This window comes from Scyliorhinus torazame, chromosome 2 (genome assembly GCF_047496885.1).
Source record: "Scyliorhinus torazame isolate Kashiwa2021f chromosome 2, sScyTor2.1, whole genome shotgun sequence".
Classification (NCBI taxonomy): Eukaryota; Metazoa; Chordata; class Chondrichthyes; order Carcharhiniformes; family Scyliorhinidae; genus Scyliorhinus; species Scyliorhinus torazame.
The window spans coordinates 157,756,835-157,771,057 of record NC_092708.1 but is presented as its reverse complement, the minus strand read 5'-3'; the positions used below and the strand labels follow the sequence as shown (position 1 = coordinate 157,771,057).

At 42.8% G+C, this 14,223-nt stretch overlaps 1 protein-coding gene across 4 annotated transcripts in view; it reads right to left on the bottom strand.

Moving 5' to 3' along the window:
- Window positions 1-14,223, bottom strand: part of slc39a10 (solute carrier family 39 member 10) — a 153,724-nt gene that overhangs the window by 66,476 nt on the left and 73,025 nt on the right. For 3 of the 4 annotated variants that reach the window (XM_072478630.1, XM_072478631.1, XM_072478636.1), the window contains 2 exons: window positions 6,143-6,327; window positions 3,791-4,000 (listed from right to left, as the gene is read on the bottom strand). In XM_072478630.1, coding sequence (XP_072334731.1) covers window positions 3,791-4,000; window positions 6,143-6,327 — 395 coding nt within the window. The remainder of the gene's footprint in view (window positions 1-3,790; window positions 4,001-6,142; window positions 6,328-14,223) is intronic. The other variant, XM_072478645.1, reaches the window with a different exon arrangement.

Below are 14,223 nucleotides of genomic sequence, written 5' to 3'. Positions count from 1 at the left end.
GTCATGTTGCCGCTGTACAAAACTCTGGTGCGGCCGCATTTGGAGTATTGCGTGCAATTCTGGTCGCCGCATTATAGGATGTGGAAGCATTGGAAAGGGTGCAGAGGAGATTTACCAGAATGTTTCCTGGTATGGAGGGAAGATCTTATGAGGAAAGGCTGAGGGACTTGAGGCTGTTTTCGTTAGAGAGAAGAAGGTTAAGAGGTGACTTAATAGAGGCATACAAGATGATCAGAGGATTGGATAGGGTGGACAGTGAGAGCCTTTTTCCTCGGATGGTGATGTCTAGCACGAGGGGACATAGCTTTAAATTGAGGGGAGATAGATATAGGACAGATGTCAGAGGTAGGTTCTTTACTCAGAGAGTAGTAAGGACGTGGAATGCCCTGCCTGCAACAGTAGTGGACTCGCCAACGCTAAGGGCATTCAAATGGTCATTGGATAGACATATGGATGATAAGGGAATAGTGTAGTGGTTTCACAGGTCGGCACAATGTCGAGGGCTGAAGGGCCTGTACTGCGCTGTAATGTTCTATGTTCTACCATGTCAAGCCCGTTCAGAATCTTGTGTGTTTCAATGAGATCACCTCTCATTCTTCTAAACTCCAAAGAATGTAAGCCCAATTTACTTTGTCTCTCATCCTGGCGGAATCCTCTCAACCCAGGGACCAATCCAGTGAACCTTCTCTGTATTGCCTCCAATTAAGTATATCCTTCCTTTAATATGGAGACCAAAGTTGCATACAGTGGGTGGGAATCATGTATCATGTACCTTGCTGAGATCAGTGGTGGGAGGAGGGGAATCCCTGGTTATGTCCATGGCAAGAAGGCCTGTGGATTACCTTATTGCCCTACCATCAGTTAAGGCCCTTAAATGGGTAATAAGAGTGCAATTAAGGGTTTCATCCCACTGCCGCAGCAGGAGGCTCCCAAAGCAGGGAATGCAACAAGCAAACCTGTGCTGGGTTGTTTGCTGGCTCCAGAGGATTCCTCATTCAAAGGACAATCAATGCCTGATTGAGGGACTTGGCTTCAGGAAGTGGGGGTAGGGACTTGCTGAGAGCCACCCATCCCCCATGCATAGCCTTTCTTATGATGCCCCCACCCTTGCCACCCGTACACTGTAAGCCCACCCCACCGCCATCACTCATCTCTGGCCAGGGATCCAGTTATGATCTTAGGCCACAGGTGGTTATCATTCCAGCAGCAGCCACCTCATCCCCGGTGGCACTGAGGTTCAATAGAGATACCAGCCATTGTGGCTGGCATCTCCCATAGAGGGGGGACTTCCGTTCCTGGCGTTCTTGATCCTGGGTGGGGGGTCACTTCTGGCCTGTCAAATGCCCAAGTGGAACAAGATGCTGTGGGCCATTCCTAAGTGAGGCAACATCAGTCTCTCGTCAGCACTCCAGCTGGCAGCCAAGAGCCCACTCGCCTCCACAAGATTTAGGCGGGATCTGACAAAAAGCCTGTACAATGTTGTAGCGTTCGTTATTCCTGTACTCCAATCCCATTGCAATAAAGGCCAACATGTCATTTGTCTTCCCAATTGCTTGCTGTTCCTCTTTGTACGAGCACACCCAAATCTCTCCAAACATAAAATCTTAGAATTTACAGTGGAGTAGGAGGCCATTCAGCTCATCGGGTCTGCATCGGCCCTTGGAAAGAGCATCCTACTGAAGCCCGCACCTCCACCCTATCCCCGTAACCCCACCTAACCTTTTGGACACTAAGCGGCAATTTAGCATGGCCAATCCACCACATCTGCACATCAGTCCGTACTGTGGGAGGAAACTGGAGTTCCCGGAGGAAACCCACGCAGACACGGGGCGAGAAGTGTAAATTCCACACAGTCACCCGAGGCCGGAATTGAACCCGGGTCCCTGGAGCTGTGAGGCAGCAGTGCTAATCACTGTGCCACCGTGCTGCCCAATATTTACAAGATAGACGCCTTGTAAAAAATATTCTGATTTTCTATTTTAAGACCGAAATGAATAACCTCACACATCCCCACATTATATTCCATCTGCCATCTAGTTGCCCACTCACATTACCTGATTATATCTCTTTGCAGCCTCTGTGTCCTCCTCGCAGCTTAAATTCCAAACAAGCTTTGTATTGTCAGTAAACTTAGATACATTACTCTGCTGCTTCAATACAGAATGTTAATAGCTGAGGCCCCATGTTCCATGCAGCACACCACGAGTCACAATCTGACAACTTGAAAATTCCCATTTATTTCTACTCTTTGCTTGCTGGCTGTTAACCAACTCCGTGAGCCCTAATCTTGCCTTATTAAAATTTTGTGCGGCACCTTATTGAATATTTTTGGGAAATCCAGGTACTACATTTACTGGTTCCCCTTTATCTACCCTATTAATTACATCCTCAAAAAATTCAAATTTGTCAAACAATTAAAACCACATTGACTTTGTCTGATCATACTATGATTTTCTCAGTGCACTGTTAAGACTTCCTTAATAATAGATTCCAGAACCTTCCAAATACTGATGCTTTGTTAACTGGCTTGTATTTCCTACATGCTCGCTCCCATCTTTCTTGAATAGCGTTGTCACATTTGCTAGCTTCCAATTTAATGGGACCATTCCCGAATCTATGGAATTTTGAAATATAGCTACAGAGATAGTGGACATGGTGGCTATCTCTTTTAGAACTCTAGGATATAGGGCATCAAGTCCCAGGGATTTGTCAGAATTTAGTCCCAAAGTTTCTCCAGAACTTTTTCTCTGCTGATAATATCACTAATTTCCTCATTCATTTTAGCACCCAAGTTACCCTCTATATCTGATATACGACTTGCATTTTTCTACTGAAAATATATGTTCAATCAATTGCTGTGCTATTTCCTCATTCCCCATAATTTCACTTGTCTCTGCTTTTAGGGAGCAGAGTTTCTTTTAGCTACTCTCTTCCTTTTTATATACGTGTAAAAGCTCTTAACAGTCTATTTGAAATTCCTGGGTAGTTCGCACTCATTCTATTTTTTCCCTTTTTATCAACACTTTGGTGGCTTTTTGCTGGTTTAAGACATTCACAATCCTCAGACTTGCTACTATTCTTGCCAACCTTATACTGCTCTTCTTTTATTCTAATACTATCCTTAACTTCTTGAGTAACGAGGGATGAATCTTTCTTGCTGAGGCTTCGTTCTTCAATTGAATGTATTTTTGTTGACCATTTTGGAGTCTCTTTAAATATTTTCTATTGTTTATTTATGGTCCTCTCAGCAGGTCTGATAGCATCTGTGGAGAGAAAAGGGAGTTAATGTTTCGAGTCTGGGTGACCCTTAGTCAAAGTAAAATGTAAGTCGTCCAGACTTGAAAAACAGTAGCTCCCTTTTCTCTCCATAGATGCTGTCAGACCTGTCGAGATTCTCCAGTATTTTCTGTTTGTTTCAGATTCCAGCATCCACAGTAAATTTGCTTTTATTTACGCCATACGTTTTTGTCTATTTACCCAATGAACCGTAGCCAGTTTTCCCCTCATAATTGCTTTTGGTTAAATTGAAGAAAAATTCTTGTTGTGGTTGGAATATGTCACTTTCAAGCTTAACAGCTGAATATCATATTGTGCATCAACTACAATCTATATTTAATCAAATCTCAGTTTAGTTTCTGAATAGATCCCTACAGACCTTTAAACTGCATGATCAGCTGGAAGTAATATTCTGTTGAACTGAGCCCTACTAAAATTTAAGACAACTCTAGAATTTAAGGATAGGGGAGCGAACATTGAATTATCGGTAACAATGTACATACTTTGAACTTACCCTTCTGGCTCTGTGATCTCGGAATATGCCAATGCAGTGTTCAATGATGAAAAGAAGGTAGATACCACCCAGAGCTGTAAGTCCTTTCCACAATCCATTATATGCTGTAAGGAGATCTTGAAAGTTTTCATGATTTCCAGGAGTATGATTATGATCATGGTGATGATCGTGGTTATGGTCATGATGACTATGATCATGGTTACCTTGTGACTATTTTTGTAAAAAGAAAGATAAATAGTAATAAAACACACATTTCAGACTTTACCCCCAATAGGTTTAGAACAATTCAGACACATGAAAAAAATCATTAACCATGATCTAACACATTCTGCTTTTATATAAGTACGAAATTGAAGTATGATAAAATGGATCAATGTCTCAAATTTTTCAATGGATGGTATTGGAGTGATTTTACAATCAAATCACAAAATCTTTCAAATTTTGGTCACATTTAAAAAGGAATTATGGATACAAGGTTCAAGGTTACCTACTGAACATTGAAAAAAAGCTCATAATCAGCATTTTTCAGCACGTGAAACACAGGGGTACGACACAGCACTGCTATTTCTTAAAAGAAATAAAACTGAGGTCCAGATTGGCAAAAACAAGTCAATGTAGGAACTAAGACTGCACCATCTGCATGTTCAAAAAGACGAGGCATTTTTCAAACAATGGAAACATTTCATAAAATTTTTACTAAAATGAACAGCAACAAAATCCTTTTGAGCTATACAAGAAGCAAAAGGAGTCAGATCAAAACCAAATTAATTTTCTGCATTTTCTAGAATAATCCATGTACTTGAAACTTCAGGTGCTGGATTCTCTGCACCCTCGCGTCGAAATCGTGGCTGGCTAGGGGGCGGATAATCGATGTTCCCGCAAGAAATCGGGACCGGTGCCGGTTCACCGATTCTGCGGGTCCCAAAAAAACGCCGTACTCTGAGAGTACGCCGCGCCACCTTGGACTATTTGGACTATTGCCAGAGGCCCGCTCAGCAATTCTCCCACCGGCCACAATCCCGACGGCATGGAACTAATGTGCTCCAGTCGGACAGGATACTCGTGTGGCGGCTGCGGATTCAGTCTGCGGCCGCCCTGGTCGGGGGCAGGCAGATTGGAGGCCAGGGGGTCTTATAGACGGCCGGGGAATGTTTGTGCGGTGTTTGAGGGCCGGGTGCAAGGCCGTTTGTGGGGGGGGGGGGGGGGGTCTCTTTCTTGGGTCTGTCTCCGCGGTCAGAGTCCATCATGGAGCATGGCGCGGCTGCTGGAGGCCGCCGCCGTGTGCATGCGCGGCCTCTGACCCGGAAGTGCGGGGGCCCGTATCTGCAGCAAAAGCTGTGAGTTTTACATTGGGTCCCTGCTAGCCCCCTGCAGGACTGGGAATCAGTAGTCCTTTCACACCAGTTTTTCTGGCGTGAAACTCTACGGTTTTGACACCGGGGTGGGAACATAGTCCCAATAATGGAGAATCAGCCCCAGGTGTTCCTACACAGGCAGATATTAGGTAGAAGAAAAAAATATGGCTTTGAAGTAAGTTCAAAGTACCTCCAATTCAGTGTCATTTGTAAATATGATAGAACATTATTTCCCAGTGGATTGAAATTATAATCCTGGTACAGCGAATGAAATATTTATTTATTTTTAAATTTAGAGTACCCAATTCATTTTTTTCCTTCCAATTAAGGGACAATTTAGCGTGGCCAATCCACCCAGCCTGCACATCTTTGGGTTGTGGGGGCGAAACCCATGCAAACACGGGGAGAATGTGCAAACTCCATACGGACAGTGACCCAGAGCCGGGATCGAACCTGGGACCTCGGCGCCGTGTGGGTGCAGGGCTAACCCACTGCTCCACCGTGCTGCCCAGCGAATGAAATACATGAAGCACTTCTACTAGGCATTGTCAGCTAGCCTTCAAAGATGAGACTTTCTTGGATGTTATTAATATAACAATTAGTGCCCCAGGGGCTAGGCAAGTTTATCCAGTCAATTCAGTCAAACACACCAGGAGAGCCCCAAATCCAATCCAGTTTGTTTAGCAGTAGGGATGCTAATAAGTGACCTCAGTGCTTCCAGTTAGGGAAGGAAAATCTGCTTTGCATAAAGTCAATGTATAAGTGAGGTGAAGATAAACTGCATTATAAACTATCCTCAATGGCCAGTTGGTAAATGGAGTACTATGGTCATTCAAATAAAAAAACACCTCAATACCACAGCAGAGAGCAGCTTATTCGGCTGGCTCCCTGAAATCTCTGCAATGCCTCTTTGAACCAACTGTTCCCCCCTTCCGCCCCCAAAAGGAACAGGAACCACAATACAAATTATATTCTCATTAAATAAAATTGTACTTACATGAGGCATAAGATGCAGTAATGCATCTCCACTGAGTGTCCCCACTGCCAGAGCCACCAGGAATGTTAGAAGATACTTGAAGCACACTTGATTGATGATAGGTACAAGGACAACACCCAGAACTGACAACAAGCTTATAATGGTGATTGAGAGCAGTCCCCAAATCCAAACTGTGTAAGAAACAACTGATTCAGAAGAATATATTAGGTTACCACAAAAACATAAAAATAAGATTAAGATAACAGTTGACAATGGTATACTATATAATGACCTTGTCATCTTGCAGTTCATTCACTTGGGGAAGCAGTAATAAATTTGTTAGATATTGTTCAGTTTTGTACTGATCATCAGAATTTCAAGCTTTCATTCACCTCATTTCGAATGAAAGTCTTGATAATATCAAGATTTTCTGTTCAACTATACATGGGGAGTATTCAATCCAAGTCGCATTAAAAATTAGATTCACATTCAATTTATTTTAACTGATCTGAAATATGCAACAACAATGTATAAAGTATCATAGGATATGATCTGCATTCTACGACTGTTACCAACTGCAAATCATTTGTGATTTCAGTGCCATAGAATTTTTCAGATTGGACTTCTTGTAATAAATAAATAATTTCCAAAATCATTATGCATCCTCCAAATGTTTCCTTAGAGGACCTGATTGACTACACCCTATTTGAACAGCATCCAAAATTTAAGGTGTGGCCATCTAAAATGGATTGCCGCAAAGTGATGGGAAATTCGGTCAAGCTGAGACAGACAAGCTGCAGTTTGCAAATATACAAATTGCAGCCCAGACTTTATGCAGAAACTCACAGCTGTAAAAGGGCCATTAAAAGAACAATAGGACAATCTTGTCCACCACATCATCTCCCAGACGAAGCGGCAACAGCCTTGCTCAGAGCCCTCCCAGGATTGGCCATAGAGTGCCCACCCCAAAAGTGATGTGGCAGCCCCTGATTGGATGTGACCATTCAGAGGGTGGGGCCCTAATCCATTGATTGACAGTGACCAGAGACCGCCCACAAAAGGGACAGGGGAACTCAAGCCGGTTAAAAAGGCAGCGCAGGCCTGCATTCCTTCTCTTTTTGACTGGTCTCTTCCGACTGATCGTCGACTGCAGCACAGCTATCAACACCAGCCAAAGTTCAAGGGCCCACGACATCCATCGAAGGAGAAACAGAACACAGACTACCTACAAGAACTCCAGCCCCGCCAGAAGTTAAGAATCAGATAAGACCATATCTACTCAACATCTGCCAGTCACCTGGAGGTTAAGTTAAGGTCGTTTAAGTGTTAGTTACAGTCGTAGGACGTGTGATTACTTAATAACCTTGTGTCTAATAAACAAACTCTGATTGAACTAAAATACTCGTGAGATTATTTGTCCACCATACAGGTTAAAACACACACTGTGGTTATAAAAGAGCAACAAAGGTGTCAGCTTTGGTTCAATGCTAAAAGGGCAAAAGATACTGAAATAAACGTTAAAACTCAGGTTGTAGTCCAAAGAAATACATTACTAATCAGCTTCCCTTCAGTAACCGGATCACACTACAACGTGAAGAAGTGGATGCAATAATAACCCAAAAATAGTTTTAACTTTGTTTTCAAATATTTAGGTCTGCAAAATAAGAATGCTGCGGAGGACATTGTATATAGTGACAATTGCAATGCAAAGATTTTGCACGATAATTAAACCTGGACTGAGATGTTTGGCTTCCAATCTTGGGATTTGAAATGTGGCCTCTGATTCAAGTTCTATATACTTCATCAACCATATGGATACTAAAATTAAGGTTTTCATAACACACTTCAGTAAACATTTCTCTTTATTAATATTTTTGAATGTATTTTTTGTTTAAACTGATTGTATTTTTTGACAGAATACTCAGAATTTAATTCATTAATTTATAATCAAGAATTTCCGAGTTCCAACTCTTAAAAACAGGCTATGCCAACTTTGGTCCAATCATAAGATATTCTGTATGTATCCCAACAGTTTCTAACTGATTCAAAGCGAATTTATACAAATTAGATTTTCACTAAAAATTATATTAATGAGTGTCAAATGTTTATTTTAAAATAACAGACAACAGTTGATCAGATTTTGCACTGCTGACTAAAAGCAGTTTGGAAGCCTATGTTGGCATTTTTTCAAGTCAACATGTATCCACCAGATCTTTTGAGTTCTATGATTATGCAATGGTGTGTCCCTTAAATTCAACACATTGATTTTTGTGCACACAATTTCATTATTTTCCCCCAAACTGCTTTTTCAAACTATTTGGCACACTGTCAGTCAGGCATATACACTAGGTTAATTCAATATTACATTAAATGCAGACAAAGAGAACATGTACAGGAGTGAATAATGAAAAACAAAGATCTCTCAACATCCCTTCACTAAAGAACGAAAACAAAATCAATACGCCTGAAAATGAAATAAGTAATGACCTACATTGCTATTTCACAGAACAAAGGATAAATTATCTGAGATATCATGCATGGATTTATTTAGCATCTTTAAATAACTAGTCATTAATTACTTTCAACTTTGAATTTTCTGCTATGTGACCCTCCAAGATTAGATGTGGACAAGCTATGCTTTCAACCAGTGCTTAAACTTTGCGACAGGTTGTTCAATCCTGGTATAACTGCTTGAGAGGCAAGCAGTTTTCATTTCATGATAGGCTCTTACAGTCCAGTTCCCTGTCCTGATCTGCCAAGCTTGAGATTCCGCATTAAACTCACCTCGGTCTCATTCTGATAACACATTGGCATTTCCTGCTTTGCCAGAATAACCTGTGCTATTAAAATCAATCCTTTTGCAAACTTCAGGTGTCTATATATGCACTTTTCCACTTCCTAAACTTATATTCATAAAAAATATTTTTTAGATATGCTTAGCAGCCTTAAGAAAAGACCTTAATAATTATAGCCTTGGTCAGTTTTAAGACAGAAATTTAGCTCAGCCCAGGAACTGCACCGTCTTCTGTTGCAAAGATCCAATAACCAGCTTCTTTGTTATAGTCTTTCTAAAGAGTTAATGAGATATTACAGCAATACAATCACAATGTGTGGACGACTGCGTGCCAAAGAAAGCAGTATGTATGTTCCCCAACCAGAAACCATGGCTCAATCGTGGGATTGACTCCCTACTGAAGGGCAGGTCTGAGGCATTCAAGTCAGGCGACCCTGACCTATATAAGAAATCCAGGTACGGCCTCCGCAAAGCCATCCGGGATGCCAAGGGAGAATATCAGACCAAACTAGAGTCACAGACTAGCGTTACAGACTCTCGCCGGTTGTGGCAAGGCCGAAACAACATAACGGGCCACAAAGCGAAGCCGAGTAGTATCTCCAGCAGCAGCACACCCCTCCCTTATGAACTCAATGCATTCTATGCTCGGTTCGAGCAGGAAACCAACGATCCACTGTAGAGTGCCCCAGCAGCCCGTAACACACCCATACCCACCATCACAGCTTCCAAAGTCAGATCGGCTTTCCTGAAAGTGAACCCTCAGAAGGCGACTGGTCTGGACGGGATCCCTGCTCATGCACTCAGAGCCTGTGCAGACCAGCTGGCAGATGTGTTCGGACATCTTTAACCTGTCCCACCTGCTTCAAGAAGACCACCATCATCGGTGCCAAAGAAGAACCAGGCTACGTGCCTCAATGACTACCGTCTGGTGTATCTGACTCGTAATGAAGTGCTTTGAGAGGTTGGTCACCTCCTTACTCCCAAACGCCTTGATCCACTGCAATTCGCATACCGCTGCAACCGGTCGACAGCAGATGCCATCTCCCTGGCCCTACACACATCCCTAGAGCATCTCGACAACAAGGACTCCTACATCAGACTCCAGTTATTGACTACAGCTCCACTTCTCAACACCATAGACCCAGACAAGCTCATATTAAAGGTCCAAAACCTAGGACATGGCTCCTCACTCTGCAACTTGATCCACGACTTTCTGACCCACAGACCACAATCAGTAAGAATAAACAACAACACCTCCTCCACAATAGTCCTCAATACCGGCACCCCGCAAGGCTGCGTACTTAGCCCCCTACTGTACTACCTGTACACACACGACTGCGTGGCAAAATTTGGTTCCAACCCCATCTACAAGTTTGCCGATGATACGATCATAGTGGGCCGGATCTCGAATAACGACGAGTCAGAATACAGGAGGGATATTGAGAATCTAGTGGAGTGGTGCAGTGACAACAAACTAAATACCAGCAAAACTAAAGAGCTGGTCATTGACTTCAGAAAGCAAAGTACTGTACACACCCCTGTCAGCATCAACGGGGCCGAGGTGGAAATGGTTAGCAGTTTCAAATTCCTAGGGGTACACATCTCCAAAAATCTGTCCTAGTCCACCCACATCGACGCTACCACCAAGAAAGCACAATAGCGCCTATACTTCCTCAGGAAACTAAGGAAATTCAGCATGTCCACATTAACTGCATTCTATCTGGCTGCATCACAGCCTGGTATGGCAACTACTCGGCCCAAAACCGCAAGAAACTTCAGAGAGTCGTGAACACAGCCCAGTCCTTCACACGAACCTGCCTCCCATCCATTGACTCCATCTATACCTACGCTGCCTGGGGAAAGTGGGCAGCATAATCAAAGACCCCTCCCACCCGACATACTCACTCTTCCAATTTCTTCCATTGGGCAGGAGATACAAAAGTCTGAGAACACGCACAAATAGACTCAAAAGCAGCTTCTTCCCCGCTGTTGCCAAACTCCTAAACGACCCTCTTATGGACTGACCTCATTAACAATACACCCCTATGTGCTTCACCCAATGTCGGTGTTATGTAGTTACATTGTGTACCTTGTGTGCCCTATTATGTATTTTCTTTTCTTTTATTTTATTTTATTTGTACTTAATGATCTGTTGAGCTGCTCGCAGAAAAATACTTTTCACTGTACCTTGGTACACGTGACAATAAACTAGCAGTATCCTAACAAAAGTTGGGGTCTGGTCTGGTACCCTGACATTTCTGATTTGGTCAGTGGTCAGAGACAAGAGGATTTAACTGCAAGCAAGGCAATTAAGGGGACTGAGACGGTAGGAATGGAGGACCTCGGCCCTTACAATTGTCTAATAGGTTTGAGGTTCTTGCATCTTAAGAGATGAAAGCAGGGGCTGTAGGATGAATAAACTGACCATGGCACTGTGGTACAGTAAGCCATTTAAGTGAGGGGGTGGGGAGAGTTAACAGGAGTTTAGCATTCGTAGACAACAATATAGTCAGAGTTGAAAGAGTTCGCTGCAGTCAAGAGCACGAGTCCAGATGGCTGTGTTGTCCGACAGTACCAGGATTCGAACATCTGCTTGGAATTGGAGACAAATCTGCAGTGGGAGGAGTGGATACAGTTGTTGTCGCCCATGTGTACCAACGATAGAAATAGGAAAGAGATTCTGCTTCGGAAATATGAGCAGTTGGAGCTAAATTTAAAAAGTAGAACCTCAAAATGAATAATGTCTGGATTATTACCTGAGCTACGATTTAATTGACGTACCTGAGCTATGATCTAATTGACGTATGGTAAATAAGGTAAAAGAGATGAATATGTGGCTCAAAGACTGATGGGAGAAATGAGTTTCGATTTATGGGATATTGGCAACAGTACTGGAGAAACTGGGAGCTGTGCTGTTTAAACAGTTGGGACAGGCTAAGCCTGTATCCACTTGTGTTTAGAAGCGCAAGAAGTGACTTGATTGAAACAAAAAAGATTCTATGGGGTCTTTTACATATTCCCACAACAGGAAACATCCTTTCCATATCCATATGGAAAGGATGTTTCCTGTTGTGGGAATATGTAAAAGATGTTTCAAAATAAGGGCTCGCCCATTTAAGACAGATGAGGAGAAATTATTTCTCTCAAAAGGTTGAGTGTCTTTGGAACGCTTTCTCAAAAGGTGGTCTTTAAATATTTTTAAGGCAGAGCTTAATAAATTCTTGATAAGGAAGGAGGTGAAAGTTTAATGGTTGCAGGTGTGGATGTGCAGTTGAGGTTACAAATCAGATCAGCCAGGTGTCTAATACAGTAGGGATTATTGGGCTCTGGTCAAGCAGTGCCAGTAAAAAATATAGGTACAGAATTAGGCCATTAAGCCCCTCGAGCCTGCCCCGCCAAAGCCCCTCGAGCCTAACCTGCCATTGAACATAACATACAGTGCAGAAGGAGGCCATTCGGCCCATCAAGTCTGCACCGACCATCTTGATCTGTGACTTAACTCCATATATCTTCGCCCATATCCCTTAATATATTTTTGCTTGACAAGTATCTATCTATCTCAGATTTAGAATTAACAACTGATCTAGCTTCAACAATTGTTGCGGGAGAGTGTTCCAAACCTGTACCACTCTTGAGTGAAGAGGTTCTTCCTGACATCTCTCCTGAATGGTTTAGCACAAATGTTTAGACAATTCCTCCTATTTTTAGAATTTCCAACCAGTGGAAATAATTGATCTTTATCTACCTGTCTTTCCCTGATAATATCTTGAATACTTCGATCAGATTAGGGGCTGGTTTAGCACAGGGCTAAATCGCTGGCTTTGAAAGCAGAATCAAGGCAGGCCAGCAGCACGGTTCAATTCCCGTACCAGCCTCCCCGAACAGGCGCCGGAATGTGGCGACTGGGGGCTTTTCACAGTAACTTCATTTGAAGCCTACTTGTGACAACAAGCGATTTTCATTTCGTTCATTTCATTTCATTTCATTTCAGATCACCCCATAACCTTAGAAATTCTTACAAAAACTGGTTTAATTTGAGTAATCTCTCCTCGTAACTCAACTCCTGTAGTCCAGGTATCATATTTGTAAACCTAGGTTGCACTCCCTCCAAGGCCAAAATATCCTTCCTAAGGTGTGAAACCCAGAACTGCTCTTAGTACTCCAATTGGGGTCTAACCAGGGTTTTGTATAGCTGCAACATACGCATGTGTCTTTATACTCCAAACTTCTAGATGAAAAGGTTTTTTGATTATTTTCTGCACTTGTTCCTGGGAGTTTAAGGACCTATGCACTTGAACCCCCAAGTCTCTTTGGACATCCACTGTACCAAACTTCTTTCCATTTAGAAAGTACTCTACTCTATCCTTTCTTTGGTCCAAAATGGAAAGCTACAACACTGGCATTACTTGACAAAGTTGGAAATTATATATATGTACCCAGTCAACAAAAATCTGGACATGCCCAATCTTGTAAACACCACCGCTTCAGCCTACTCTCTATCATCAGCAAAGTGATGGAAGGAGTCTTCAACAGTGCTATCTCGTGGCACTTAACTCACCAATATCCAGTTTGCGTTCCACCTAGAGCATCAGCCCCAGGTCCCATTATAGTCTTGGTCCAAACAAGGACAAAAGAACTGAATTCCAGAGATGAAATTACACTAAAACAGGATTTGGTTGAGTGCCACATCAAGAAACCCATGTAAAATAGAAGTCAAAGAATCACAGGAACATTTCTCCATTGATTATAGTCATACCTGGCATGAAGGGAGATGGTTTTGATTATTGGAGCTCAATGAACACAGCCCTAGGAAATCACTGCAGCAGTTCCTCAGGTTAGTATCATAGTCCCAACTATTTTCAGCTGCTTTATGACCTTCCTCCATCATAAAGGTCAGAAGTGAGGATGTTCACTGATAATTGCAGTGCTCATTGCAAGTCCTCAGATAATGAAGCAATCTGTGTCTGCATGCAAGACTGGGGCAACATTCAAATTTGAGCTGGGAAGTGACATGTTAAATTTGTGCAACACAAGTGCCGGGCAATGACCACCTCCAAAAAATTGGATCTCATTTAGCAGTTGAAGGCGGCAGTGGTTAGCACGGCTGCCTCACAGTGCTAGGGACCCAGGTTCGATTTCAGCCTTGGGTCACTGCCTGTGTGAAGTTGTACATTCTCCCTGTGTCTGCATGGGCTTCCTCCAGATGCTCCAGTTTCCTCCCACAGTCCAAAGGTGGATTGGCCATGTTAAATTGCTCCTTAGTGTCTAAAGGTTATGTGGGATTACTGGGATGGGGAGTGGGCCTAGG